Source organism: Stereum hirsutum (genome assembly GCF_000264905.1).
Source record: "Stereum hirsutum FP-91666 SS1 unplaced genomic scaffold STEHIscaffold_10, whole genome shotgun sequence".
Lineage (NCBI taxonomy): Eukaryota > Fungi > Basidiomycota > Agaricomycetes > Russulales > Stereaceae > Stereum > Stereum hirsutum.
In genome coordinates, this window is record NW_006763140.1 from 1513406 (window position 1) to 1541240 (window position 27835).

General features: G+C 51.2%; 9 protein-coding genes and 1 non-coding gene across 10 annotated transcripts; 7 read left to right on the forward strand and 3 right to left on the reverse strand.

Moving 5' to 3' along the window:
- Positions 1-50: 50 nt before the first annotated feature.
- STEHIDRAFT_169919 (kinase-like protein) lies at positions 51-3344 on the forward strand (the record flags this gene model as incomplete). The annotated part of the gene is made up of 7 exons (XM_007306149.1): positions 51-208; positions 271-907; positions 969-1058; positions 1115-1220; positions 2441-2541; positions 2599-2697; positions 2758-3344. The coding sequence occupies 7 exons, from the start codon at positions 51-53 to the stop codon at positions 3235-3237; spliced, it is 1671 nt and encodes a 556-aa protein (XP_007306211.1). The 3' UTR covers positions 3238-3344.
- Positions 3345-3348: 4 nt separating this feature from the next.
- STEHIDRAFT_81971 (magnesium-dependent phosphatase-1) lies at positions 3349-4509 on the reverse strand. The gene is made up of 8 exons (XM_007305770.1): positions 4463-4509; positions 4362-4402; positions 4254-4299; positions 4082-4189; positions 3906-4012; positions 3778-3839; positions 3683-3728; positions 3349-3590 (listed from the first exon to the last, which is right to left on the reverse strand). Exons 1-8 carry the CDS (start codon positions 4501-4503, stop codon positions 3460-3462), a joined length of 582 nt encoding a protein of 193 aa, XP_007305832.1. The 5' UTR covers positions 4504-4509; the 3' UTR covers positions 3349-3459.
- A 343-nt stretch (positions 4510-4852) lies between these two features.
- Positions 4853-6780, reverse strand: STEHIDRAFT_132572 (glycoside hydrolase family 28 protein; the record flags this gene model as incomplete). The annotated part of the gene is made up of 13 exons (XM_007306150.1): positions 4853-4949; positions 5038-5142; positions 5202-5275; positions 5339-5480; positions 5546-5616; positions 5670-5713; positions 5773-5941; positions 6004-6112; positions 6170-6186; positions 6257-6358; positions 6417-6467; positions 6520-6666; positions 6730-6780. The coding sequence occupies 13 exons, from the start codon at positions 6778-6780 to the stop codon at positions 4853-4855; spliced, it is 1179 nt and encodes a 392-aa protein (XP_007306212.1).
- Positions 6781-7069: 289 nt separating this feature from the next.
- Positions 7070-9006, forward strand: STEHIDRAFT_132594 (uncharacterized protein; the record flags this gene model as incomplete). The annotated part of the gene is made up of 7 exons (XM_007306151.1): positions 7070-7234; positions 7504-7551; positions 7605-7679; positions 7738-7977; positions 8015-8304; positions 8363-8680; positions 8748-9006. 7 exons carry the CDS (start codon positions 7070-7072, stop codon positions 9004-9006), a joined length of 1395 nt encoding a protein of 464 aa, XP_007306213.1.
- Positions 9007-9885: 879 nt separating this feature from the next.
- On the forward strand, positions 9886-11344 carry STEHIDRAFT_60600 (NAD-P-binding protein; the record flags this gene model as incomplete). Its single annotated transcript, XM_007305709.1, has 8 exons — positions 9886-9923; positions 9990-10226; positions 10340-10405; positions 10483-10587; positions 10649-10698; positions 10799-10927; positions 10999-11040; positions 11127-11344. 8 exons carry the CDS (start codon positions 9886-9888, stop codon positions 11342-11344), a joined length of 885 nt encoding a protein of 294 aa, XP_007305771.1.
- Positions 11345-16013: 4669 nt separating this feature from the next.
- Positions 16014-18886, forward strand: STEHIDRAFT_60859 (oligopeptide transporter; the record flags this gene model as incomplete). The annotated part of the gene is made up of 8 exons (XM_007305723.1): positions 16014-16159; positions 16215-16980; positions 17041-17409; positions 17483-17587; positions 17735-17909; positions 17986-18136; positions 18271-18619; positions 18782-18886. 8 exons carry the CDS (start codon positions 16014-16016, stop codon positions 18884-18886), a joined length of 2166 nt encoding a protein of 721 aa, XP_007305785.1.
- Positions 18887-19965: 1079 nt separating this feature from the next.
- Positions 19966-20036, reverse strand: STEHIDRAFT_t189. Its single transcript has one exon. It is a non-coding gene; the product is annotated as a tRNA-Gly (tRNA).
- A 553-nt stretch (positions 20037-20589) lies between these two features.
- On the forward strand, positions 20590-21759 carry STEHIDRAFT_61027 (FabD/lysophospholipase-like protein; the record flags this gene model as incomplete). Its single annotated transcript, XM_007305732.1, has 3 exons — positions 20590-20729; positions 20788-21021; positions 21102-21759. Coding segments are annotated over 3 exons (1032 nt in total), but the record flags the coding sequence as incomplete, so codon positions are not given.
- A 763-nt stretch (positions 21760-22522) lies between these two features.
- On the forward strand, positions 22523-24740 carry STEHIDRAFT_158812 (uncharacterized protein; the record flags this gene model as incomplete). Its single annotated transcript, XM_007306152.1, has 6 exons — positions 22523-22762; positions 22842-22938; positions 22991-23514; positions 23585-24223; positions 24306-24584; positions 24651-24740. The coding sequence occupies 6 exons, from the start codon at positions 22523-22525 to the stop codon at positions 24738-24740; spliced, it is 1869 nt and encodes a 622-aa protein (XP_007306214.1).
- A 1184-nt stretch (positions 24741-25924) lies between these two features.
- Positions 25925-27768, forward strand: STEHIDRAFT_81983 (FAD binding domain-containing protein). The gene is made up of 5 exons (XM_007305771.1): positions 25925-26148; positions 26209-26725; positions 26785-27073; positions 27145-27400; positions 27480-27768. The coding sequence occupies exons 1-5, from the start codon at positions 26008-26010 to the stop codon at positions 27630-27632; spliced, it is 1356 nt and encodes a 451-aa protein (XP_007305833.1). The 5' UTR covers positions 25925-26007; the 3' UTR covers positions 27633-27768.
- The last annotated feature ends 67 nt before the right edge of the window (positions 27769-27835 follow it).

Here is a 27835-nt window from a genome sequence, read left to right on the forward strand (position 1 = left end):
TCGAACCTTTGGACGACTTACGACATATCTATCTCTACTCTGTCTTGAAGATGTCTAACGTCACTTCCAACAATTCTACTTTCAGCTCCTTTGCTGAAACTTTTAAGAATGGCGCTGTGACCATGAAGAATCGCTTCAGTGGCGCTCTTACTTTTGCCAAGGCCGAGTCCGCTTCCGATGTGCCAGTTACGAAGCCGTGGCATCCAAGGTGAGTTGGTGTCCTTGAATAATTGTATTGTATTAAAGTTAAACCTATTATATATTCTCCAGCTCGGCTTCCACACCTCAAGTCCCTCCTGGTATCCAGGTACCCAAGCATTTGCAGCGCCAACAAGCCGTCCGCAAGGTCCGACGAGTCCCACCACCCAGAATTCCTGTCGAGCTCGAAGAGGCTCACTCAAATTCTACGCCCATCAAATCATCTACTCCTGCTTCTGAAATCACCGGCTCGGAGTTCGTTGTCGTCAGCCGCAAGTGCTCCGTCCAACGTAGAGACCCACCTCCACCATATTTCCGCGTCCCACGACCAGTCCGGTCTCCACAGGTCTCTGAGAAGATCGACGCACCCTCGACGTCTTCTATCCCTCCTCCTACCTATGAGGACTGCCTCACTCTCACTTTGCGTGAATCTCCCGTTGCCAAGGCCATCAACGGTCTCAAAGCGAACAGGGTTATTGGACATGGCGCCTTTTCGAAGGTTTACGATGCGGAGATTGGGACGACAGGAAAACACATGGCGGTCAAGTTGTTGGATAAGGCGAAGATTATGAATGAGTTTGGAGAGCCTGGACTGGAGACCATTATGCAGGAGCAGGCAATACTGAGGAAGATCGCTGAGCTCGAGATTGAAGGGTGCGCAAAACTTTTGCTAAGCGCTCATGATGAACAATTTGCTATTGTGGGGACTGTAAGTAAAATCCATCCCTCTTGTACTTTACTATGACAATGACGGCTGACACTTTGGACAGGAATGTTGCCCGCTTGGGGACATTTCGAAAGAACTTAAACGCTCGGGGCGATTGCCTGAACGCTTTGCATCTTATATATTTGCTAGCGTGGTATGTGTTAGGCGTGATTGTTGTACTTTGCACGTACTAACCTCTTGACTCTGCAGGCACTTACACTTGAAAAGTTAGCGGCCAACAATATCGTCCATCGTGACATGAAACCACATAACGTCGTCTGGGCCAACGATGGCAAGCCCAAAATCATCGACTTCGGTCTTGCTGCCATACACGGCGGCGGAGGCTACTTTCCGGACACCCCAAACAGGAAACTGCACGGAATACTACACATAATGGCATAGGATTAGGTTCCGAGATACATGTATATAATATTGAACATATCCTGGATGTTAATCGATTCTTTGTGTTAGGGTTTACGACCGGGATTGGGTAAAGGAGCTCAGATGAATGAAATACAGCGTATGGCAGAAAATAAAAATAGCTGATGCCGAACAGGATACCGCAGTCATTCCGGAACTTTGCGTTCCGAGGCCGGTATAGGACCCACGGAAGCGTTTGTCTGGAAAGGTCGGAATTCAATACGACACTTTATAAACAGCAGACACGGTAGTTTTCGTTGGGTCGATGCCGAAGATAAAATCAGGCCAATGAAATATTTTTTGTTCAGAAACAGGACAAGGGGATAGCAGATCTTTTATCTTGCGCATGCGGAACTTAATACCGATTGTTTTGTTACCGTATTTGGTTGAGTACACGCAAAGAAAAAAGAATACAGCAGACGAAAAATTTGAAACAGGATCCACTGTAAATAAAGATCAGCATTCACTAAACTGATCGCCCGCTCATTTTTGGCTCTGGCGATGAGCGGGCATTCAATTCAGTGAATGCTGAACTTTATACACAGCAGCCGCTACACAAAGGATTCCGTCGAGGCTGTAATTTTTTGCTTTGTGTATCCAAAACCAAATGCGGACAATGATCAAACAGAAATGGATCGAGGATTCCCCAAACGAAAGGTTCCCTTTCCCCCTCTTTCAATACAAGGCATAATGTTTCGTGCCAGCCATGCTTTATCTTCGGCATCGGCTTGATAAAATATATTGCCCCAGCCGAATATAAAGTACCGGATTCAGTTCCGGCCCCTCCAGATAAATTCCTTTGTGCGTCCTATACCGGCATCGGAACGTAAAGTTCCGGAACGAGGGTAGTATCCCGTTCCGCATCGACCATCTTTGTTCTTCACCAGACTCTGTATTTCATACATCTGAGCTCCTTTATCGAATCCCAATCGCAAACCCGAACTCAAAGAATTGATTACCATTCAGGGTATGCTCAGTATTATATACATGTATCTCGGAACCCTACTCTATGCCATTATTTACAGTATTCCGTTCTGTTTCCTGTTTGGGACGTCCGGAAAGTAGCCTCCGCCGCCGTGATAGCCGATGGACCACTCACCGAAAATTGTGGCACAGAGGCATATTTGGCCCCAGAGGTCGCACGCAGGGAGAATTATGGACCCGAAGTTGACGAGTGGTCGTGGGAGGTTGCTCACTTCGAGATGGTCACCGGCGTGGTAAGCAATACCTTTCTAGGCTTACATGTAGCGAGCTAAGTATGCTGCTGTACACAGTTACCTTTCGGACACCTTGGTGCGGCGGCGGCCAAAGAGCCATTGAATATCTTACCGTTTCATCGATTGAGCGAGGACGCTGAAGACTATTTCCGCAAGGTGAGCACGAGCACTCTGACATCTCTAACCATATACGGTTATTCAATATTCTTCCCGCAGGTTCTTGACAAGAACAGGGAGACTCGAATGGCTTGGAGAGAGGCCAGAAACCACCCTTATATCAAGAAGATGGTCGCCGATATCTCGAATGGAAGAATCACTACCCCACCCTTCGTACCCATCCAGCCAGCCGCAGTGTCATTGGGCTTCGTATTCACGATCCCTTCCGGTTCAGCTTACGCTCCCGGTCAAGACCCGCACCCAGACTTCTCCTACCAGGCGCCGGATTTGTATACCCCTACCATCTCCACGACGTCTTTCGCCGCTAAGTTAGCTATCGGCAAACGCTCCGCGTCGACTTTTCTCTCGAAAACCCTTACCAAAGGCCCTGACTCGCCGCTTCAAACTTTGCCCACAGTGGCAACCCCAACAACTGGCACCTCGATGTCACAGTCCGTAAAGACCTCTTCGATGGATCCTTCGAAACCTGTACCGAAATGTGATTGTGAAGATAAGAGGGTGGCTGAACAGGAGAAATAACGCGGGCGTCATCGCCCTCTAGGAACTCATTCAATAATTGTTGTATACTGTTTTTTACTCTGTTTTTCCTGGGATTTTGGGGATTTTTTCTTAAATATTCATACCCCTATAATATTCGTTCTGGCGATGTCGGATTTGGTATCCTCATCGTAGAAAAACTAATCTATACGATTGACATTAGCCTGTTCAGCTCCTATTCAAACATCCCAAAATACAACACCATCAAACACCTCGCACATCGTCACCAGCAGGGTCTTCCACAACTTCCTCGGGATGTCTACGGCGCCATTCTGCGAGCCCTTGCTCGAAGGGCCGTTCGTCTACACCCTTGCGTACAAGAACAAATGTGATGCCTAGAAACGATCCGTAAGCACGTATAGTCAAGATTGGCTGGTACCAAGTATGTTTCGAGCAACGGATATCGGACGAGGAAAAATCAGCTCACCCAGTGACTCGACCTCGCTATTCCGGTGCTCGTCGTCAAAGAAGAGCTGATCGAGATGTTAGCAAAATGTCACCACATATCAGAGTTTGGAGTACCATTTCGGAGTATGGAATCTTCGTCTTCTTATGCAACTGCTTGAAGTGTGTGATCTTGGACCCTATATGCACGCCCCCTCGTTCAGTAAGTGATGGCACTTGACGCTTGCAGGACCCGTTATACATACCGGGATAAATCTCATTCTGGTCAAAGAAATCGGCTGCGCGCGTTGGAACGCCGTTTTTGTCGCCTTTCTTTGGAGGTACAAGTAGAAGATTCAAAGCACTTGATGCACTAGACGGCAGTCGATTCCTATTGTATCAAGATGGTGGATTGTTTAGATGCACACGTCCAGGAACGTACAGATCTGGGGCAGATGTCCTTGAACAAGATGCAACAATGACGCCTGATGCTCGTAGTCGGTGGAGAACGTGCGGTACCTGAGGATAGAACGAGACCTCTTGGCCATATCTAGGTTGTGATATCGATCGTGAGGCCTGCCTGCCAGTGTGTGGCCCAACGGGCAAGGGCTTACCTATCGACGACTTTGTTCAATTCCTGACCATTACGCTTGAGAGGCGCTATATAAGCGTAGATGTAGTCAACACAGAGAATGCAGCATGAGAAGCGACTGTATATTCACCATCTACGTGGGTATCTATCCACAGCGGCCAGAGGGTGTAGCTGTGATGGTGTGAGAGGGCTCTGAGTTGGGTTAAGAGGCGCTGAATGGAGGCCACTCACTCTAGATCAAAGGCGACAAGCTTAGGTAGTCTGCTGGACATTGTATTGTCTAGGATATACTTATGGACGACTCGTAATGTATGGAAGGGAAAGAAAACCTGTCGCTGATTGGGCGGAGTCCGAGTCACAAAGGTGGCAGGTGCATCGTGTGGCGTCCAATGACGGCCGCCGTTGTCCAATGTGGCCCTATTCCTCTCCCGCGCGAGGCAGAGAAAGCTTGCATCGGACCACCTTTCACTGCCGTTCATGCCCATGGACTCATGTAAAGCAACAGGTTGCAATTGTCTCTCGCGCAGAACTCTGAACAATTGTATTGAGATCCTGACGATACGTCCTCTCCGTATGTTTACTTTGAAGAGTACGTAGCAATCACTTAGTCGACGACAGCTTCTACGTCGTAGTGCAGTTACCGAAGAGCGACGCAGCGTTTCCCGTAACATTGTCGTTTTGACAAGTATATGTGGCGTCCCCTTCTGAAGACGGAGGCCTAAATCGTCCGTAGAAGAAAGCCGACGGTCACGTTCCGTTAGATGCGATATATGGTGGCAGAAATTAAGCACATTACTATTACTCACGCAAGCGAGATGTCATTGACGTTGATATCGCTACACCGGCTGTCAGGAGAGCAGCTGAGGGAGGCTACGGTGGAGTCTTCAGCTCCAGATGAGGTACCGGTGATACTAAGTGGAATCACAGTCAGTGTCAGATATGTGTAGTGAGAGATAGTCTCGGGACGAACTTGTTGAACCAGACATCCTGAATGAACGTGTTGGAGGGGTTCGCGGCACACTCATCTTCATCGGTCATGTAGCACTGCGAGACAAGTTCAGAACGATCAGCGAGGGCAGTGTAAACACCGGGAGGATACTGGCTGACCTGGTCGATGATGATAGGATTGTCGACATTGGTCTCGAAGAACAGCTCGAAGGTGATGTTCTTGACGATACCGCCACCGACGCCAGCACCAGCCCAAGCCTTGATGCGTGCACCGTTTTGTGCGTTGGACATCGTCACGTTGCTAGGGATAGAAGGAATATCCAGAGTGAGTCTGTGCATGGACAAGCGATATTTGAGTGGACGTACGTGGCGGTCACATTCTCGACGATATCGAAAAATTGGGGATATTGTCCGAGGCTTCCAACGCTAATTCCATGCTGATTATAGTCAGGCCCCTATACAGAAGGGGAGGACGAGAGGACGGACATACCGAGCCATTGCAGACCAAGTTTGCCACGATCATATTGGTAGAATCTATACGCCCAGCCCAGGTCAGTGTGCCATCCGAGGCAAGGTGTAAGAGGAGTACTCACTTGGTTTCCATGAGACACAGTCGTCACCGTTGTTGATGTTAGAATTAAGGATAGAGACGCTGTCGCTCCGGTAAATGTCCCAACCATCGGTATTCTTTGCTTCCACAGAGGAAGTGGAAACAGCCTCGATTGTGAGGCCGTCGTAGACAATGTTCTGGCTGGTGTGAACCTTTATTTTGGATTAGTATGTAATGTATTCGAGCTGCAAGGATAGAGGCGCGAATAACATACAAGGTTGAACCAATCGGGACTGTTGAGCTCAGTGATGTCTTGGACCGTGACATTTGTGGCCTCGTAGATGGTCAAGATGATCGGGCGAACCAGCGAGGAGTTGCTCGCACTACCGAGTGATGAGCTGGCTGATCGAATGAGACGAGAAGATACTCTGCGGACTCACAAGGCATCGTACCAGGCCTGTTATAGTGAATAAACAGTGTTGTCAATAAATGGCTCTGACAATAAATTACTCTGACCAAGGGCTTGCCTGGCCACTGCCATCAATGGTGCCTCCGCCGTCAAACAAAATATTCTCTCCAGAAAGGATCCAAAATGTGGTAGAGTTTTGAAAGTCGAAGAAGAATGCTGTCTAGTGATCAACATGTGAGCCTCAGGACATTCAGAGTTAAGACGTCGAGAGAACGTACTCCAGCCCAAAAGTCGATGTCGTCCACGAACTTGATAGTTCCTTCCAGGCTCTTCAGGCGCGTTCAGACCGTACCAGAACCCGCAAATAATTAGGAAACGTACAATATGCGTGTTGACGACGTCAGTCATGTTCATGGGCGATGCAATGCTTAATGTCGTATCCGCCGGAACAACGACGGTGTCACAAGTCTGAGCTGCAGTTATGAACGCAGGTCCATCGTCGCCCCCACTTGCAGTGAGTGTACAAGCCTCCTTAGATTGACGAGCAACTTGAAGAGGAGCTTTGTTGGGCCTCAGAGATCTGGCACCCACCGTCTCCTGAAGGGCGAATATAGCGACAACAGCGATGCCTAGAGAATGCATGACAGTCGGTCACTGAAGGGGCGTTTGAACCTTTCATTTGTTCGTATTTATGGACAGAGGGTCGTGAAGATGAACGCGAGCCGCGGACCGCTTGCGAACGATTGAAACGCGGTCAGCTGCAATAAATACACCCGAAACTGGTCAAGTGACCGCGTGACCGCGTCGCGTTCGATGGCGTCGGTGCTTTTCTTTCCTTGTCTTCCTTCCTATCGACGGTGAACCGCGTTGACCGTCAACACCTGTCCGTATTTCTTCAACAACATAGCCGTCACCTGCTCTTTCACATAAGATGGCGATGCCCAATGTGGACGAATTGTTGAAGCGCTTGAAGATCGCCGGTAAAGACACAGATCCTTTCGAAGCGATCATCAAGGACGCGAAAGAGTACGATGATGCTATCAAGCATGGAGACAAAGAGAAACTGAAGAAGTTTGACTTCAGTGTCAGTCCGGCGGTAAGCTGTCTCGATCCATACTCGCCAACGTTGGTGAATGACCGGCTGATCATCGGGTTTTTCGTGTCATTTGTGTGGACTCTGTCACTCAGTGTATGCGTTGCTCTAAGCCATGCATGGATCTCGTGAACATGACATGGAAGGTGCGTAGGAATCTGTCACTGTGAGCATGTCTATAGTTTGGCTGAACCTACATTGTTCGGGCCATAGCCGTTGATATGTTGTAAGCTGGCTTCACACACTTTCCGTGTTTCGATTCAATTTTAAAGTTGGGCTATTTAGCGGGCTGTAAAGCGGTTGTTTATTGTAGTAAAGAAGTGCGTTGCTCTCCCTGTACTCAAACCGATGCACCTCATCTCGTACAATTCAGTGTCAAATCCAAGATTGGAAAGTTCCTATTATGCCACGGGCCGATACTCACAAGACTCTATGCCCGGCCAACAAAGTAGGCCCTCTCTCACATGACCCAGAGTACTCCTTGTCCATCATCTCACTTTTCGCAGATTTATATGCAACGCATCCCCGAGCTGCAGGCTGTGCTGAACCAATTCACCTGGGGTCGCATTGAGTCCGACGGGACATTTGCTCAAGACCTCGTGAAGGCCCGCCTTGAAGTCCTAGGATCAGGTCCCTCCTTTGGGTACTGGTCTGTTCCGGGTGGTCAACAAGCCCATGATGTTCCTCGCTCCCAGCAGGCGGAAGGCACATGGGTTCCACGCTCTAAAGATTACATTCACGGAGAGGTCATGCTTGGGCAAGAATGGGCCTACTGACGTCGAGGCTTGGAAGTTAAAGGACCCGAAGCTGATCCCTAGACTGTTCTTCGACGACGAGTTTCCTCCCCCACAAAAACCGCTGCCTGGTCAAGTGAAGGACTGGAAGAGCTGGTATGAGTGGCGTGGCTTGAGCACGGAGTCACCTGTGGCGCTGATGATGGACTTCCCGCTCTCTGCTTATTACCTTATTCTTGATGTGCTGAAGGTTGTACGAGTGGACCCGTCGTCTGCTAAGCAGCAGAAGTTGAATCTGCATTACTTGGGCGCAGAGGTTGAGTTGAACTATCTGCCTTTGTGAGTTCTTGGATTGTGCTTTCGCCTGATAGGCTAGCTTGCGCTCATCCACGTTCAGGTTCTCCGAGCTCGCCCTTCTTCTGCCTAACACTCAGATCACTCTGACCTTCTTTGGCAAAGCCGCCTACGACCTTGTCCACACTGCTCGAAAATCTTACCCGTCCTCACTCGCCACACAAGACATCGTCTGGTCCTACCAAGCCCCGAAGAAGACTGGTGGTGGGTCGATCGACATCAAGCTCTACTCTGAGCAGGCCCATTGGAGTAGAGGAATCTTGCTCAAGGGGACCTTAAGTCCACCTGATGCTATGGTCGCCTGCGATGCTGGGCTGTTTGCATACCCAGAATGGTCGGACCCAATGCTCTTTGCAGCTGCGTCAGTATTTTCATTGTGTGACCTCGTCCAGCGCGACCGAATCGCCCCTCTGACATTGGCGGAACAGGTTCGGCATTCCTTTCGGGATCACAGAGTATGCAGAACAATCCATGAAAACCTGCACCAAAAACCTTCCGATCATGTTCATGGGGGCGGCAAGGGACATGCCGGATCCCAAGTACGCCTCCAATATTAGGGAGCAAATGGAGAGGGACCATCCCATCACGTTTAACCCGTTTCATCGTCCTGGACAGAGGTCTCTTCCTAATATCAGGATGCCGAATGCATTCAACGGTTTCGCGCTGCCGGTGGTCATGAAAAGTTGAACTATACTATAGTCACTGTCAAAGTGTATGAAGTAGGGAGAGGTTGGTCTGTCCTATTCTGCTTCTCTCCCGTCGTTGAGGTCGTGGCACTGATATTTCTCGCTCTCTTCATATAGGCCTTCTCTTATTTGTATCCATCTATCGCAATTTGTACCAAGAGCTCGCCTACTGCTCCATCTTGTATTGAGGGCTTGTCATGAGCCCTGCCCCGGTGGTCTATTGTCACGGTAGATTCCGATTCTCCTCCCAGACTTTGTTCGCTCTTTTCGACTGAGTTACTAGTTAAGAATGTCTCCAAGTCTCACCAGCTCTCATCTACGCCGTGTTCGGAAAGAAAGTGCAGCTACTGACTCCAGCGCGCACTCGGAGTCGTTCCGAGTCCGCCACACGCGAGACGGCGCGAATCTTTGGTTCGGAGTTCGAAAGCCCGCACATCCTTCCTTCCTTCCAACCACTCATCACCCGAGCGAACAGCGGTGGTCACGGCTTACGTGATTCTCGCGCGAACACTTGGTCGAAAAACTACAGTAGTGGGTTCTAGTATACTGAACGCCACATGCATGAAGTGGTCAAGATTGACAATGTCTCTTCGTCGACAGCCACAGTGCACCCACTCGTGAGCCACAGACAGTCATCTGAGACCCACCGGCGAGTAAGGGAATTCAGCCACAGGTAAGGAGATTCAGCCACAGTAGAAGTGTTTTTGGTACATCTTCCTCCATCTCTGGACCCACCTGTGAATCATGGAGTTTTTCTACTCGGTATCGCTGGGAGTATATAAGGCGCTCGGTTGATGACTGGTATCTGAGCACTCGTCCCACTTTCCGGCCCTTTTCTCTGTCCTTTCTGACTGCAAACTCGAACCACCTCGAAATAAACATGTCCTCTCAGCTCGTCTGGTTCATAACCGGGACCTCGTATGTCTGCTTCCTTTCCCCCAGTGTCTTCGACACGTTAACTATAACTTTTCACGCTCATGCTAGATCCGGCCTCGGTCGCGAACTCGCACTCGCTGCCCTCAAAAGAGGAGACAAAGTGATCGCCACAGCTCGTGCACGGTCTATTTCCCAGCTCGATGACCTCAAGAAGCATGCAGACTCATCGAACTTGAGTGTGATGGAGCTCGATATTACGGCCACGCCAGAGGTATTGAACAGCAAGGCGAAGGATGCGGTGGGTGTTTGGGGTAGGGTGGATGTGTTGGTGAATAATGCGGGTAGGTGACATCGAGCGACGATTTAGTTTGGATGACGGCTGACATTGGTTGTGCATAGGGGTTTTCAGCGCTGTCGGTGCGATGGAGGAACTCACGTAGGTTTTTGCATGCTCCCAGCCAGCGACGCGTCTTCACGTCATATGTTTACCTTTTCAGCCCGGAGGAAACATTTGCACAGTTCAAGTGTGTATTGCTTCCGCACCTTTATGCCTTGTGGCTGCACACAACTCTCAACTCACTTGGGCTCGATCCTTTGCCAGTGTCGGTCTCTTTGGAAGTATCAACGTCTCACGTGCCTTCCTTCCCTACATGCGTGAGCGCAAGACCGGAAAGATCGTCTGGATAGGATCGCTCGCTGGATGGCAGTGAGTACTCTTCGAGTAATAGGCCTGAGTCTCGTCTGGATTCCAACCCGTCGTTTTTTAGGCCCATGGGTATCCTCTCGATGTACTCGGCAGTCAAACATGCTATGCGAGGTGTGTGGTTTACCTTCGACTCGACCGGTATTGCCTTAAAATTATGAACGAACGCGATGACTGAACTACTCGACTGTTATTTGTGTGTGTGCGTTCATAGCGGTATCTGAATGCTTGGATGACGAGATCAAACCCTTCGGTCTGAGGTCGATCTGTCTCGAGCCGGGGCAGTTCAGGACGAAGCTCCTCGAGTCGGGGAACAGAGGGGAATATACTGAACGGATCCCAGGTGAGTGCTGGGTTCGCTTGTTTTCCTTTATTCCAGCACTACTTGCTGACACAGAGCTTACTTATGTGCAGATTACGGAGAGAATATGAGAGCGATGGCGAAAGCGTTCGGAGGTACGATGCTGTCCTTTCAAATGTCATCAATCCATGTCATCTACATGCACTGACACGATCACCACTACCCTGACTGTACTTATCAGACGTCAGCGGCAAACAAGTCGGCGATCCCGTCAAATTCTGCGACTTGACTATCGATCTCCTCAGAGGCGAGGGCGTCGCCGCAGGGAAGACGGTGATCCCGAGGACGCTGCAGGTAGGAAGTGATGCGTATGCGTTTGTGAAGAGGGATTTGGAGGAAAGGTTGAGGGTGCTGGAGGAGTGGAAGGAGGTGGTCCTTGGGACGGATGTGGATGCGTGAGTAAGTATTCTGGAAAGAGGGCAATGCGATGAAGTGTGTGTCAGTTTTGGTTCTGTGAGCTAGTGCGCGTGGTGCTCACATCTGTCGTGTGTATAGCTCAACTCGGCGATCTACGTCGAAGTCGTTCTGTACCCTACTTATGTGCGAATGTCAAATTACCCTTTGTCTGTCGCCGTGACGACTCGTTCGAGTCTTATCGTGTCCAAGTTCACGCTGCACAACTCCACCGTCACACTCTCGAAAAGATAGCCGACATCTTAACACCCTTCACCGCCACCTTCTCTGCCCAATATCAATGTTGTGCTAACTGAAGATTTTCATCATGCTACAGATGTGCTCATCAATCCCGGCTATGAGTGCTCAACGAGTGCCACTCGACTTATGTCGATCATCCGGTGCTGTGCACCGGAGGAGGATCACTCGTGGTCCGTCTAAGTACATACTCGCATCATCCGGCGAACCTTCGTATCTTCATCACACAATTACCGGTGTTTCAGCGACTCATCATCAGCATCATCATGTGGATTGAATCACTAGCATTGGTTCGTAAGTTGCACGATGATGATTCACTGCACCCACACCCTAACTCTACGAATGACGCGCGCGGGTCTTTCCGTTGTGACGAGTTCTTCTTGTGATAATTCAGGAGGGCCGGTGGGAGCTACTTTTACATTTTAGGGTGTTTCGACGAAGAGGGTGGGCGTGGGCCACAGGAGGAAGAAGTTCAAGAAGGAAGAATCTGAAGGGCGCTGTGGCGTTCGGTGATTTCCGGTTTCGACGTTCTTAGTACCGGTGTGGCTCCGCTGGGGCTGGCGCTGAAGAGCGTGCGCTCTTCACTTTCTTTTTCTTCTTCTTCTTTTCCACTTGTTAAGATGCTGTGGTGGGATATGGTACTGATTATCTATCGGCATTGACACCCTCGCCATTAAGTATGTCCTTTCGTCATCCTACCTCCTATCTCATTTCACCCTCACCCCACCCCCACTCACACCCTCATTTACACTTGTACTCTGACTCTGGCTCTCACGCCGCTAGACCATATACATCGACGTCACCGCGAATCACCGCAAATCCCGACATACGTACTCAACGAATGCACCTTCTTCTCCTTCTCCTTCTCCCTCTACATCCCCTTCTCATTCTCACTACTTGATACCCACGAACCCGACCCACGAACCTACTAGTTCAACCGAGTTACCCATGCTCGTCCCTCGAGACTTATCAATTTCAATGACCCGACCTTACGACTCGTCACTCGCCCTCACTAAATGCATCATAATAGAACATCCAAACAATTCCATTTGAATGCTCTGAGTCCCTCGTATGTACGTGCGTACGGCCTCATACCCCCCCTTACTACTACACAGGTATCAACGAAGTCAAGTGCAAGTCCTGGTAGTGACTAAGACTAAGACTAAGACCTATGCCCTTCCCCGCGTTCGGCGGGCCCTCCCCACCCCTTACTACACAAACACTAGCTAGTATCGACTCAACAAAGTTTCTCGGTTCTCATAAGAAGGCCTAGTATAGCCTGCCCTGCATTCGGCGAGCACGGACAGCTCGGTAGGTAGGATACCAATACCAACCTTCCCTTTCAAGATGGTAGGGTCACGGTAGGGTCACGGTGAGGTGAGGTGAGGTGTTGCCCTGGGCCTGTTTTCAGGGGAGGACAGATGAGTGGGATATGTGTGTACGTGATCGCTGGCACAGGGGAGGAGCCTGGAGGGGCATTTCGGACTGGTTTGGGCAATGAGTGATGTTGCTGGTTCTAGATCTTTGTCGAGCGAACGTGCCTATGGTGATTAATATTATCTCGCAGGCTTGGTACATACTTTGTACTAAGATGTTGAATGAGGTAGATTCGAACCATGGGAAGTGTGAGATGGTTGGGGTAAGTACCTGTAAGTACTTGTCCATGATCGGGTCGTGTGGGAGAGTAAAAGACTCGTAGGGGTGCTGTGACCTCAGGCCTCAGGAGGGTGTGACGATCCGAACGGTTCTGGGACTTGTGTGGCTTGATGTTGACGCACTCTGAGTCCTTGGAATAGGTATTCAAAGTATTCAAAGTGTTCGAGTATTATGTTGTTGCGAACACGACAACACGAGAAACATCGAATCATGGTCATAATCATCAACAGCAACAGTTGGACGGGAAATAAGTTAAGACCATGGATATTATCGTGATCGCCACATCACCCACGACGGCCAAGAATAGTGCAAGAATATTAATACAGGATGCAGAAGTGTGGGATGGAATCGCTGGCAAGGGCCTATTCCCGTCCTTCAAGAGAGGGTGTTACAACTTAGTATCAGAACCGTATCTGATAATGCATGGGTACTTATACGTATACATATGCGGCACAAGTCCCGAGCAGGCAAGGTTTGGCGAGATGTGGGCTCAGGACGTCAGCGATGGTGTAGGGAGTATATGGGGACTGCCGCGGGCGGGGAAGCTCGAAGATGAATGGGTGGCCATAATTAAAAGGAAGGAGGGAGAGGGCAAGAGGAGGAAGAAGGGGATGGAGAAGGGTGGGGGATTCAGGAGTGAATGGAAGGAGGATGCGAAGCTGTGGATGCGGGGGAAAGAAGGGTGTTGATGGCAGGCAGGCAAGACCGTTTGGGATTCAGGCAAAGAGCGTGGTGGGCAGTGAAAGGGATGGAAAGGATGGGGAGGACTGCGCGAGAAGAGGGATGGGAAGATGACGGAGAGTGGGAGGCGAAGGCCTTTTCGGCACGTGTGTACTTACGATCGTGTCGAGTTATCATCGGTCGGGTGTGTAGTGCTAAACAAAGCCTTTGACCATGGCACCATGCATGGCGCCTGAACCGTCCGGTTTTGGCGAAAATTGAGGACACTCGGCGGAGCGGGCAGACGCGGTGTCGGGGTATAATTGGCATTGCGCGGTCGTCTGGGATTTCACTCGGATATACCATGCGTATCTGTTGAAGGCAATTTGTAAAGTCTGAGATCGTGAAGGGTGAGTTCCGTAGCGGGTGGCGTCGCGTTGTACATAGTGGCGCCCAGGGGTGGATCAGTCTCAAAGTTAGCCGCGAGCGCCAGAGATGGGTTCGAGGTACGTATACTAAGGCGGATGGGACGCGGTGGGGATCGACGGGTGAAGCGGACGAGCCTCGAGGGTAGCGCAAGGCAGGGCAAGGGCAGATCAGGACCGAGGATTGTATAGCTGTGGTCGGAGGAGTGAAGACGGAGAAGAGGGGGTCGATGATCGACTAGCGCCGGCTGATTCAGTGATAGGCTGGTCGAGGCGAAGAGTTGGCAGACATCTAGCACGGGCAGGAGAGGATATGAAAGCCGGAATGAGAATGCGGAAAGGAGAGTGCTTGGAGAGGCTGAAGGATGTTGTATTGGAAGGTACGGATGACGCGGTGCCTGAGGAACGAGAAGCTTCATTTTGGAGAGCAGCAGTCCTGAACGAGGGATTGTGAGAGGTGTTCGGAAGCGAGAGCAGAGTGCGGTTATCTGGAGGTCGCAAAGACGACGGGGCTTGGGGCTGTCAACGAGGGAGGTCGTTTAGCAGAAGAAAGGAAGCGCGGGAAGCGGGGGTGGCGCCCCACCGACGCCGTGCTGTGGCCCACGCTGGCGCTGCTGCGATGGGCGAGCACGCCGTCGAGGGCAGCGACGGCGAGGAAGATAGGGCGTGGATAACGGCTCAAGAGCAGGACGGCGCGATGGCTGGTGGAGGAGATGTTGGCAGGGCGCAGGCACGGCTGGGCTGATGCGTGCCTGACTCGCTGCCATCTCCGAAGAACTCGCCGGCTTCCCACTCACACAACCACCACCTCTTCCTCTGCCACCCCTTCCTTCCCCCTTCCCACCACCGTCCCCGCCCCCCCCGTCGCAGACGTCGCCCCCAATGGACTCTTCACGGCCAACCACGTCCTACTCGTCCCGTCCATACACCTCCACAGGCCAGTCCGACGTCTATTCCGAGGAGAACGACCTCCAGTACCCCTACTCCCACGAGCAGGACTACTCCATCGACGAGGAGGACGAGGAGGAGTCTGACGACGAAGACGTCTTCGCCTTCGTCCCCCCCTCCACCGCTGACGCGCAGGCTCTCGCTCAGCACGAACAGCAGCAACCAACCCCCGTCTCTCAGCCACACGTACACCCTAATCAGCTCGTACAGGCTACCTCTGACATCCAGTATCCTCCTCCCACCTTCGACCCCTACTCCCCCCGCGCCTACTACGCAGACCATGGCGCAGGTCCTTCCTCCTCAAAAATCCCTCTCTCCACCCCTCCCCCATTCAGAGCCGCAGAATCGCCGTCCCCTCCCCCTTCATCAAACTCCCTCGTACATGGCGACGAAACAGGCTATCGCATGCGCCCCGTCACAGCAGCCTCCAGCAATCCAAGCGGACGGGAGGTCGTCGTCGCCCTACCAGACAAGGACATGCGAGACGACTGCCCAAAGGCCAGGCGGAAGGTCTCAGAGATGTCAGAGGTTTCGAGTGCGCTCGATGCCGATTATGATATGGACATCGACATGGAGGACATCGACGAATCTCGTTCGATCAAGTACGTACCCCGCCAGTCGTTCTACTAGCTCCTCTCAAAGCGCAGCGGCCGCCTTGCCGCCGTGCCCGGTCTTGGCATCCACTATGTCTCCCTGTGTGAGCCATGTGCTAATAATATGTTATCAGGATGGAGTTCGACCTTGACGCCGTCGAGGAGGAGGACAGTCCGTTCGCAGAGGTCCGGGCGTCCGTATCGAACATAGACGACCCAGAAATGCCGGCTCTCACAGTTCGTATGTGGTTCATCGGCCTTCTCCTCAACATGGTAGGAAGGTCTGTACACATTTGCTTGTCTCTCAAACCTTGCAATCCCTTAACCTCCCTCCAGTGCCGCCAATGTATTCTTCTACTTCCGTTCTCCCGCACCCACCGTATGGCCTCTCATGCTCCTCCTCATCGCCCACCCCTGGGGCAAATTCCTCGCATACACATTTCCTATCCGCATCTTCCGTCTTCCCCGCTTCCTCGGCGGCTACGAAGTCTCTCTCAACCCAGGTCCCTGGAACATCAAGGAGCACGTCCTCGTCTTCATCATGGCCAACGTCGCCATCGGCCCACCATACGCCCTCACCGCCATCGTCGTCGGAGAATACTACTACGAAATCGTCCTCGGCTTCTGGTTCAGTCTCGTCCTCGTCCTCGCCACACAGCTCACTGGCTTCGGCCTCGCCGGTCTCTGTCGACGATTCCTGGTGTGGCCAGCGAGCATGGTCTGGCCTCAGAACCTCGTCATCTGTACGCTGCTCAACACGCTCCACGCAGAGGACGAGGACACGTCGACGGGCTCGATAACGCGCTACAGATACTTCCTCTACGTCTTCGGCGGCGCCTTTTTCTTCTTCTTCCTCCCCGGGTACCTCTTCCAGGCTCTGTCCGTGTTCTCCTGGATATGCTGGATCGCACCGAACAACGTGGTGGTCAATCAGCTGTTTGGCGTCGAGAACGGGTTTGGCATGAGTATCATCACCTTCGATTGGACGGTTATCACGTGGATTGGCAGTCCGTTGATGATTCCCTGGTGGGCCGAAGTGCATATCTTCACCGGGTTCGTCCTCTTCTATTGGATCCTTACCCCGATATTGTACTACACCAACGTGAGCACCTCTCCCGTTATCTATAATTTATTGAATTGGATTGAACGCTATGCGCGATAGGCTTGGCAACTCGCCCACTTCCCCATCTTCGACAACGAGCCCTACGACCAGTACGGGAATGTGTACAACGTCACCCGCGTCCTCATGAAGGACGACACCTTCAACCTGACGGCGTACGACGAGTACTCGCCGCTGTACATGCCCGCGGCGTACGCGATCACGTACATGCTCGCGTTTGCGCTCACCACTTGCGTCATCGTGCATACGATACTGTACCACGGACGGAGCGTACTCAACGGGCTGAGGAGGATCAAGGTAGAGAAGGACGATATCCACGCAAAGTTGATGAAGAACTATCCAGAGGTGCCGGATTGGTGGTATGCTCTCGTCTTTGTGTTTTTCTTCTGTATGGCGATCTTGGCGATGGAGGTATGTTCATGTCATTTTCACCCGGGTATAGCGGACTTGGATTGGATTGACATGGCCTGTGGTTTTTCATTAGGTCTGGCATACGGGCGTCCCCATCTGGGCCCTGCTCATCTCGGTCTCGCTGCCAGTCATCTATATCCTGCCTTCTGGATTTATCTATGCCATGACGGGCCAAGGTGTAAGTTCAGCTTTCTTCCTTCCCCTTCCGTCGTCATACCTTCGTTTCAAATCAATCAACTGACGGAACTGTTTCTCAATTTGGATTGCGATGACGCGCGCGATGTGCTTTTGATGCGCTGATGATGCGGGGCATTACACTTCACAGATCACGCTGAACCTGCTCGCGCAGATTATCCCCGCGACGATATGTCCCGGGAAACCGATGGCGAATATGGTGTTCAAGGCGTATTCGATCCAGACGTTGACGGAGGCGACGTCGTTCGTGCAGGATCTGAAACTTGGCCATTATATCAAGGTTTCGCCGAGGGCGACCTTCCTCGGTGCGTTCTGCGTTCTCAACTTTTCAAGAGTCGGGGGTGCCGAGCTGATGCGATACTTTGTGTGGGCTAATTACAGTGCAACTGATCGCGACGGTGTTCGCCGCATTCGTCCAAGTGGGCACGAAAGTGTGGTTGTTCGCGAACGTGCCGGATATTTGCCAGCCGGATCAGGAGAGCTCGTTGACGTGTCCGCATAATCAGGTGTACTTCACCGCTTCGGTCATCTGGTGCGTTTCGAAACTTACTTACTGATCCCGTCGACGACCCTTCTATCCTATCTCTATCTGTCTTCGACCACTACACGTTGTGACTCACTGACTGACGTCGTCGGTGCTTTTTTTCTTCTTCGTTCGTTCGATAGGGGCCTCATCGGACCCTCGCGCCAGTTCGGCGTCCACTCGATATACTACCCACAGCTATACGCGATCATCATCGGCTGTTTCCTGCCCTTGCCGTTCTGGCTCTGGCAGCGCCGGTACCCGAACTCGTGGGCGAAGTACATCTCGACGCCGATCCTGCTCAACGGGGTGTCGTACATCCCGCCCGCGGTGGGGATCAATTATAGCAGCTGGTTCGCGGTGGGCTTCGTGTTCCAGTGGTTGATTAGGAAGAAGAACTTTGCGTGGTGGAGCAAGTTTAATTATATTACGAGTGCGGCGATGGATGGGGGGACGGTGGTTTCGCTGCTTATAATTTTCTTTGCGCTGCAGGTGCGTAGTAGGCTGCTAATTCCCTTCCCTTCGTGAATGTTCCCTTTTCCCTCACTATCTCCCCCGTTCCTCCCGCGCTTCACTTTGCAATGTTCCCATTTCCCATCTCTGGGAGAATCGTCGCTGATTTGGGTGTATGCCTTATCTTGTCCCCCTTTGCAGTTCCCCAAGGGCGGGTTCAACGTGAATTGGTGGGGAAACAACGTGTTCGAGAATACTGCAGATTACGCAGGACTGCCGCTCCGCCAGACGCCGGTCGGGAGCTGATGACTCGCAGAGTCGTATTTCTGGGTTTTCTGGATCCGTCGTGTGTGTCCGGGTATTGCAGTGTGCGATTTGTGTGTCGTGCCGTCGTTCTGTGTCTGATCTGTTCTCTCTATCGTCTTTTTTCCTCTTTTTTTGAGTCCGTGTACGGGTTGGTTGGTTACAGCGTTTGAGAGCGATCTTTTTTTTCGAGTAGTATTACCTTTGGCTGAGATGACACGCTGGTTTGGCGGGCTGGCTGCAGGCTTGTTTCGAGTTTGAAGGTTGCCCCCCACTCTTACACATTCGTTTCGTGTTTTCCTTCTTTTCATTCCTTCATTCTCTCCTTTTCTCTCATCACCAATTTTGTCTGTCTGTCTATTGAATTTCACAAGTTTTAGTACCCATCACCCCACCCCATCCCCGAGTCCCATCCCATCCCATCCCATTGCCCATCCCATTTTTTACATTTGCGTCACTGTTCTGACTCTGATCTACATTCTTACATATTGCCCATATCCATATCCGTATCCGTATCCATATCCATACATTCGCCCTCTCTGAATATATTCTCTCCCCACCCTCCTCCTCCCCCCACCTCTCTCCTTGTTCATAGCCCCTCTTTGATTTCCCTTTTCTTTGAAGTTGTGCATACGGGCTAACTTAAACTTTTAACGGCCTTCTTTCCTTCTGATTCAGAGTACCCCCGTTCGAGTCTCGTACTAGTACCCTCAGTGACGACAACAACTCGTACCCTCGTACCCTCGTATCTCGTTCGTGTCGATGCCTAGCCTGTTCCGTGTCGCGTACATACGTACTTATATACAACGATATACAGTAAACTTTCGTAGCTCATCTTGCAAACCCGACCGACCGACCAACCCCCTTTGAAGTTGCGAATGCGTGGTGCGGATGGGAGTCTAAGGTGATTCAGAAGGATGAAGTGAGGACTGGTTTCTGTTCTCGGTGTGGACAGTTTTTTTGCTCGGCGCTGCTTTCTTGCTGGTACATAGGCAATCGCGATACAAAAGAGTGAGGAACCATGATTTGTTTGGATACTTGATCTTGAAAAATAAAAATAAAAAAGCCATCGAAGTATACAGTGCATTAAGAGGGAATCGAACCCCCGGCGGGTCGATGGCAACGACCCAGGTTACCACTACCCCATTAATGCTTATCATTGATTCACGTAGTGAACATCTCCAAAGTCCGGTGCTTCCATACAAACATCGCGGAGTTCGTTCATTTACTCCATTTCTTCTTCCTACCACATACTCCATTTAATGTCTTCCGAACCAGTCATCATGCCTCTAGACATGATATCCTACCTGGCTTCGAACTCGCTGTGATTTTGAAGCGGTGCCACCTCTGGCAGATCATCATCTTCCTGCGTCTTCCTCTACTCGTCCTATCACACCGCATGGGGCGGTGTAAGTAGGCGCGTATATATGCATGCTTTCTTTTGCTAAGGGCTTCTTCGGGATCACTTCTTTCAGCCTTCCTTCCAAGGGTTAGCTCGGTGGTACTCTTGACTGCACGCGCCGACATCGGAGGGGTCTCAAGTCATGATAGATTCCAGCTTGGCCAGTGATACCACTGCGTTCTCCCAATCTGTTGAATCTTCGGGCTCAGGCTTGCGTTTGCTTTCTCTCGGTGCGTTAAATGAATCTTCTCGAGATCTCTTTTGAATTATGGGCAAGGCAAGAGGACTTATTATGGGTTAAACAGATGGAGGTGGTATCCGCGGACTTTCTGAACTTCTCATCCTCAAGGAGATCATGAACCGGGTCAAGGCTACCCAAGGTCTCGCAGAGGTCCCGCGTCCCTGCGAATACTTCGATATGATTTGTGGTACCAGCACAGGAGGGTGCGTGATTCCAGGTCTTTTCTTTTCCTTCTCCTTTGTTCACGAGGAGCCGGTACAGGTTGATCGCGCTCATGCTGGGGAGACTTCGAATGACCGTTGACGATGCCATCGCGCAGTACGGACGGCTTTCGGGTCGCGTCTTTGGTCAGAAGAAATTTCTCTTGAGTGACGGCAAGTACAAGGCCTCCACTCTCGAGGAAGTATTGAAGACCATCATCGCGGAGAATGTGTACAACCCCGAGGAACGAATGTTGGAAGACGATACGGACCCGAAAAAGCCTGTATGCAAGACGTGAGCTTCCTTGGATACTTGGACCCATGGCTGTGGCTTCGTAGTACACGACCGATCAAATTCTGACGATTTCGTCATAGGTTCGTCTGCTGCACGTCCGCCGTCAACCTGAGTCCTCGTTTCTTTCGCACTTACGAGGCCCCAGCGAACAAGACGTTCAATTGCATGATATGGGAGGCCGCTCGCGCTACCTCTGCTGCTCCGACATTCTTCAAGCGCATAGAAATCGGGGAACCTGGTCTCAGGGAACCGTTCATCGACGGTGGGGTGGGGCGCAATAACCCAACCAAATGCCTTCTTGAGGAAGCGGGGACGGTCTTCCCGGGCGTGCCCATAGCCTGTCTCATCAGCATCGGTTGCGGACAGGCCGATACGATTGGCATTGGGCCACCGCCGAGTCTCATCTACCGCATCATTCCTCTGCATTTACTGGAGATCGCCAAGGCGCTGAGACATATCGCGACGGACTGCGAGGCTACGGCTCAAGACGTCGCTAAACAGTGCAAGGATCGTCCAAACATCTACTTTCGATTCAACGTGGAGCAGGGGATGCAGCGGATACAGATGAATGAACATGGGAGGCTGGATGAGGTGTCAGCTCATACGAAGCAGTACCTGAAGAAAGAAGTGAACAATAGCAGAGTCAATGTTGCGGCTCAACAACTTGGCAAGCAGCCAAAGCGTGGTTCTTCTGGTCGTGAGTTCTATAGCTGTCAAAGTTTCGAGAAGCTTCATTGACTGGGTTGATTCAGTCACGTTGAACTTATAGCACTAGTCTTATAAAATTCATGATATATCTTCTATTCGTGATCTTGTCGAAACTGTGCGTTCAGCTCAAACAATGGTAAGATAGTCGTTCTTTTTGATATGATGCTTATCACTGGATCCCTTTCCGTAGTTGCTCCAACAGTTCGAGGCTTGTTTGCCTATGAAATGGCTCTGCTAAAGCGCAGAATCCACCTTGGGGGAAATAATACGGTTCATCAGACCTAAGCATCTCACAACTCGACGTTCTAACCCTTGTGTGATTGTACCAATCAATCTTCGCTTTCAACCATCTAACATGAGCCCGCACATTGTCGCTCACCCGTGGCGTTGTTTTATCCTCCTGACGCGTTTTGAGTCAGTAGGGTTTGCTCTGCCCGTCCGATGTGAGCGTCTGTTTTTATTCCCCTTGATGTCGTATCTTATGTTCTGTGTAAATGCTTATCCCGTGTTGGTCCTGTCAGAATGCGCAAGGCCTGTCCAGGATGTGTGATGGACTCGGACTTCTCGGTGTTCTCGGTGCTCTCGTCGAAGAAATCAAAGTTGTGCGTGGCAAAGAGCGAGTCGCTCGTTCTCTTTGCCCGTTTCACCCGGGGCGCTCTCTTCTCAGGACTTTATGACATTGTCGGCGTGTTTTCCAAATCCTTCCTCTGAACCGTCACCTGCATCTCACGTCCTCCGTCGCAACGCACCTCCCATCTCTGACTTGACCTTCAGCCACCTTCTTTGACGACCGATGTTCCTGCGTCCTAGCATCCCGTCCGATATCCTGTACCTTATCGTCGAGCATCTTGCCCCGATCGGAACCGATGGCAGTGGCGTCGGCTACGCTGACGGACAAGAGGATGTTGGGTTGAGAGATCTTTACAATGCCGCGTTGGCCAATCGTGCTCTCAACGCGGCAACAACACCGCTGCTGTACCGGACCGTAGAAGGCCGAACACGGATCACTAAGACAGTTGAAGATGGAAAGCAAGTACGTCGTTTTGCTTTTTCTTCGGGGATAGGCACTTACAGATCCATCTCGACGTTGTGCTCTGTTCCTGTGGCTCTAGTTCAAACGGGGAAAGGTGACGCAGGTCTGTCACCCAGCGAAGTCGATCATAAATAGGCCAGAGCTCGCAAAATATGTCAGGCATGTCAAAGAAAACGGTAGGAACGGTTATATACTCTCCCTTTGCAGTAGTCTGAACTTGCATCACAGGTGCACTACACAGCTCTTATCCGAGCTTGACGGCTCTCGTCCTCCAGGCGCTGTCCCTCTGCAAGCTCGTACATTCCTTTACATGGGCCGATGACTCGTTCGGGGCACCCACCTCGCTGCCAACTTCGTTGTTCTGTTCGCAGTTACTCCCTTATTCGCCGCTCTCATCCGATTCCATCTCCGCTCACCTTCACCATCTGCCTACGACCCCGCCCGACATTGGGACCCATCACACCACGGGACCTACGTTCGGTTCTAATGCGCACGGCGAGACATTATTCTCCGTCCTTCTCCGAGCCATTCTCGGTCGGCTTCCCTGGCAAGACCAGGCGGAGCATGAGCGGCCTGGTTTGCGATCTCTCACGTTGAAAACGTATGCTGACCTTGGGTCCGAAACGTGGACCATGCTTGAGAGCGTAGCCAGTCTCAGGAAGGTGGCTATATGGAGCATGAGTGGTCCACCGAGGGTATTGGAGAGGTGGTGTACGACTCTGTCGCCCACCTTGACGCAGGTTGAGCTTGGGGTGAGATGTTTTCTCTGCCGATGCATGGCAATAAGGCTGACGAATCAAAATTGCGTGTCCTTTACTCTAGAAATGTGCAGGTGTCTCAACAGGAACGTTGCTCTCTGTCTTCTCACAGCTGCCTCTGCTGCGACAACTCAGACTTAAGGGCGCGGTCTCGTCTGCTGTCTCCCTCATTGTCGCACATCTGCCTCTATTGGAATTACTCGACACTGAGTACATCTCACCTGCACAGACTTCCTCGGTGTATGCTGATCTACATGGAATACCTCCATCGCTACTGGAAGCACGGACGGAATTTCCGAAATTGAGAAGCCTCACCATCCGTACATTCTCTATTTCTTCTGCACTTTCGCTCCGTCCGCAGGAAGAAGACGCCACCACTGAAGAACATCTATGGTTTTGGATCCTGTCCCTCGTACCGACAAAAAGCCTCAGGGGTTTTGCGCTGAATGCCTTCTCCACGCATGGGGTATTATGGATCCCGAGGTCTTTCGTGGAGCGTATGACGGAGAAAACCAGTGTAATACCACCTTCGTACAACGATGGTTCGTTCCTGAGAAGTGACCCGGTAAGAGGTTGTCCGCAGATAGGACTCGAAATGTGGGAGGTCAAGGGAGGCTGGATGGTCATCGAGGACCTAGAGTTGCTATGCGCAAGAGCCGGGGCACTGAAAGTGGTCAGCTGCGCCGTTGAGATTGCCGATATCGTGGGTCTTCTTCCTCTTCCCATCCTTCCTGTCCTTCCTATGTTCGACGTTGACCTGGTTCGGCCGTTCTTTGCTTTCATAGGCCGACATCTCTGAAGCTATCGTACCAGGAAAGAACTTACATACACTCCATTTACACGTCCGATGGATACCGCCCTCACCCTCTCGCTCTCCACCGCCTTCTGCCACGCAGCAGACGTTTGCGAGCCAAGTCGCAACGAGATATTCTTCTCCTAGCTTGTCTTGCCTTTCATTACCAAATTCCCCAATGCAGCGTTTCGGATTGGCGGACGCCCGAATGTTGATGAAGAGACCGGAATCATCTGTTATGCTGCTTGGTATCGGGACGCAGATTTACACTGTGAGTTCACTGTCTTCTCGATGGCGGCGCGACTTGCTGACTGATTATGCCACTATGGTGCATCAGGGTTCGTGGGTCAGGCGCGAAAAGGAAGATGGTACGAACGAGCTGGTTTGGAAGGTCGCCGCTGAGGTGGACGCAATGCGATGGTGCTAGTCACGAATTTTCCTTATTTAATTATATGTAGTACCCCATCCAGCTTGTTCGTCGTCTGAACTTACGACACTAACGCACAATATGAAGTCAATGCACTCCAGGCCACATTGTCTCAGTATGCGTAGCTCGTTACCAGCAATTAGTGTTCGGACAGGTTCGGACTTGTCTACTAGGATCCGACCATGGTTCTGTATCTTCTGATGAATTGCAACCTAACCTTGTTATGGTTGCCCTTCTTAAGCGCAGGGCGCCGTTGGACCTGCCTACGAATCGATCATCGTGGGGAATGCCCCTATTTATATACTGCTATAACGTGTGATGCCATGTCTCCGCCCGTGGTACGTGAAGCAAACGTCTTTGTTCCTCCTTGTTCGCGGACCTGTCACCAAATTTCCCAGATTTGCACGGCATAGTTCACAGTAGAATTTACCCGGCTAATGATTTTTCCATCGACTTGCGCATATTGTTATGGTACTCCCTACCACAGAACTGACTGCTAGATGTAGGTTCGAATTCCACCTTCCAACTTCCTCTCAGAGAGCCCCTGCGGATCTATGGTGCAAAAGGATTAGTCATCACCTAATTTGGACAGCGGCAAAAACTCTGGCGAGCCATCGAAAACCCAGAAAATCGAAAGAAAAACATTGACGATGTCCTTTATTTCCTTATTAGGAAGGTGGCAAAATCGTGGGAGACTACCATTTTTATCTCCCTCAATTTTGAGAGTTTCGACAATCGGTTTAGAGGAACTGTTCCCCTCATCAAAAGGAGCATTTCCACTAAACCGATAGTCGAAATATTCATTTTCGCACGCACAAAACGGATTCTTCCGGCTTGTTCAAAGTTGGTGGCGACTAGCCCGATTGCACCATACAGAGGCAGGGAGATCCGGCAGGACTTTCCTCATCCGTGTACCAATCTAATCTAATCTAATCTTCCTTATTCGAAAAGGAGGACCAGGACTGATCAGGAGGACCCAAGGAGGACCTAATACATACTGATGTTTTGTTTTCCCGAGTGCAGAACTATCGCAAAAGCTCGCAAAGGCCGTCCGAAGGGAACGCTTCTGTGCTACCCACGGGGTATGGCGTCTGACCATCCGCAGCCCTGTGAAGGGGATATAAACACAAACAAGGAATGATGTGAAGACGTCGGACTCGGATCTTAAGAATAGCTGCATTCTACCCTCCTATACCTCCTGTCCTGCGACAACATCTTCTCCCGCGACCATCAATCCAGGTATTGAAGGTTTCTTTGGGCGCGAACTATGTCTACTTCTACACCCTCGACATATCAATGCCGAGTGGCCATTGTAGGCGCCGGCCTTGGAGGTCTAGCAGCTGCCATCGGTATAACACTTGCAGGACATAAAGTCACTATCCTCGAGCAGGCTGCACAACTCGGAGAGGTGAGTGCTGAACGAGCTTTTCCATCTGTTCACCATCTAATGATGTATCTATGGGTATAGGTTGGTGCTGGTATCCAAATCCCACCCAATAGTTCGCGTATCCTCGGACAGTGGGGTCTCCTTCCTGCTCTCGAAGAAGTCTCCGTCCGACCCCTCGACTCCGTCCTTCGCTCGTACCGGGACGGTGCAGTCTTGTCTCGCATCAACCTCGTCCCAGGGTACGAAGAACGTTTCGGAGCACCTTACTATCACATCCACCGTGCCGACTTCCATCGCATCCTTGTCGAGAAAGCTCAAGCCCTTGGTGTCCAGATCCTCCTCGGTAAAGCTGTCCGGACCATCGATTTCAATGCACCGTCGCTTACGATGGCGGATGGAAGCTTGTATGAGGACGCGGACGTGATCATTGGCGCAGATGGGCTGAAATCGGTTTGCAGGGAGCAGATGTTAGGACATCCTGATCCTCCGCATTTTACTGGTGATTTGGCGTATAGGATCATCGTGAAAGCTGAGGACATGAAGAGGCATGACTCGCTCCGGGACCTCGTTGAGCATCCTTCCATCAATCATTGGATGGGTACGTATACATTGTCGTCACCCACTTGCTTCTGGAACTAATTGAGAATGTCAAACCAGGTCCCAACTCTCACGTCGTTTGCTACCTCCTCAAGGGTGGTGGACTGTACAACATCGTTCTGGCTTGTCCGGACGACCTGCCAGAGCTGGTGAGCACGCAGAAGGCGGATCTGAAGGAAATGAGGGAAAGATTCGAGGGTTGGGATCCCAGGTTGACGTTGTTGTTGAGTTTGGTGCAGGAGACGAGCAAGTGGCGGTTGCAGAACAGTGAGGAAATGGATAAGTGGAGTCATGAAGGCGGCAAGTTCGTGCTCATGGGTGACGCTTGTCATGCAACATTGCCATACCTGTGTGTTTCATCCTTCCGTCCTCAGTGATTATATGTCTAATCTCTTGCGCTTGGGTGTCTTATGATTGCAGAGCACAAGGAGCCGCGATAGCTGTCGAAGACGGTGCTGCATTGGGCACACTATTCGCACACGCCACACATCCCTCACTCGTCCCCGACGTCCTCACGATCTACGAGCAGATCCGTAAATCTAGGACTACCCGCGTCGTCCGAGGATCCACGAAACAACGCGATATTTTCCACATGCCGGATGGACCTAGACAGCGGGAGCGGGACCGCCAACTGCTCACGTACGCTAACAACCTCTTTGAGGGCTACCCGAACCAGGTAAGTCTGCAAGTGACAGTGCTCTGTCTGTTCTAAAGTGACCCCAATTTTCTTTTTTTTTTTTTTTTTTTTTGCCCAGTGGGCGGACCCTGTCTTCCAACCGTGGCTCTACGGTCACGATGCGTTCCAAGAGGCGGAGCAAGCGTGGCAGAGGTATCTTCGAGGACACATCTTTGGGACCACCGGTGCTTTCAGGGAGCTGGGAATGAGCTTGGAGGACGCGAAGCTGTGATTGACAGAGGAGGTTTGAATAATAGAGAATCTGTATATAAACAAACCATCTAGACGGGAACGAGGGGTCCTAGTGTATAAGTAAATATGCTTATGTATCGAATGCTGATCTATAGGAGTGCATGTCTTGTTTGCTTGCATCTATGAACTCACAACACTCTTCGTGCGTACCTCGCTGAGTCCAGCTGTAACTCGAGTACGGGA

Bases quoted from the DNA above. Each gene is read 5' to 3' on its own strand.
- STEHIDRAFT_81983 (XM_007305771.1), top strand. From the start codon at position 26,008: ATGTCTACTTCTACACCCTCGACATATCAATGCCGAGTGGCCATTGTA. The intron at 26,149-26,208 runs GTGAGTGCTGAA...CTATGGGTATAG, and splicing joins AGGCTGCACAACTCGGAGAG to GTTGGTGCTGGTATCCAAAT. The intron at 27,074-27,144 runs GTGTGTTTCATC...TTATGATTGCAG, and splicing joins CATGCAACATTGCCATACCT to AGCACAAGGAGCCGCGATAG.
- STEHIDRAFT_81971 (XM_007305770.1), bottom strand. From the start codon at position 4,503: ATGTCCAGCAGACTACCTAAGCTTGTCGCCTTTGATCTAGA. The intron at 4,300-4,361 runs GTGAATATACAG...ACGCTTATATAG, and splicing joins GATAGATACCCACGTAGATG to CGCCTCTCAAGCGTAATGGT. The intron at 3,591-3,682 runs GTGAGCTGATTT...GATCGTTTCTAG, and splicing joins TAGCGAGGTCGAGTCACTGG to GCATCACATTTGTTCTTGTA.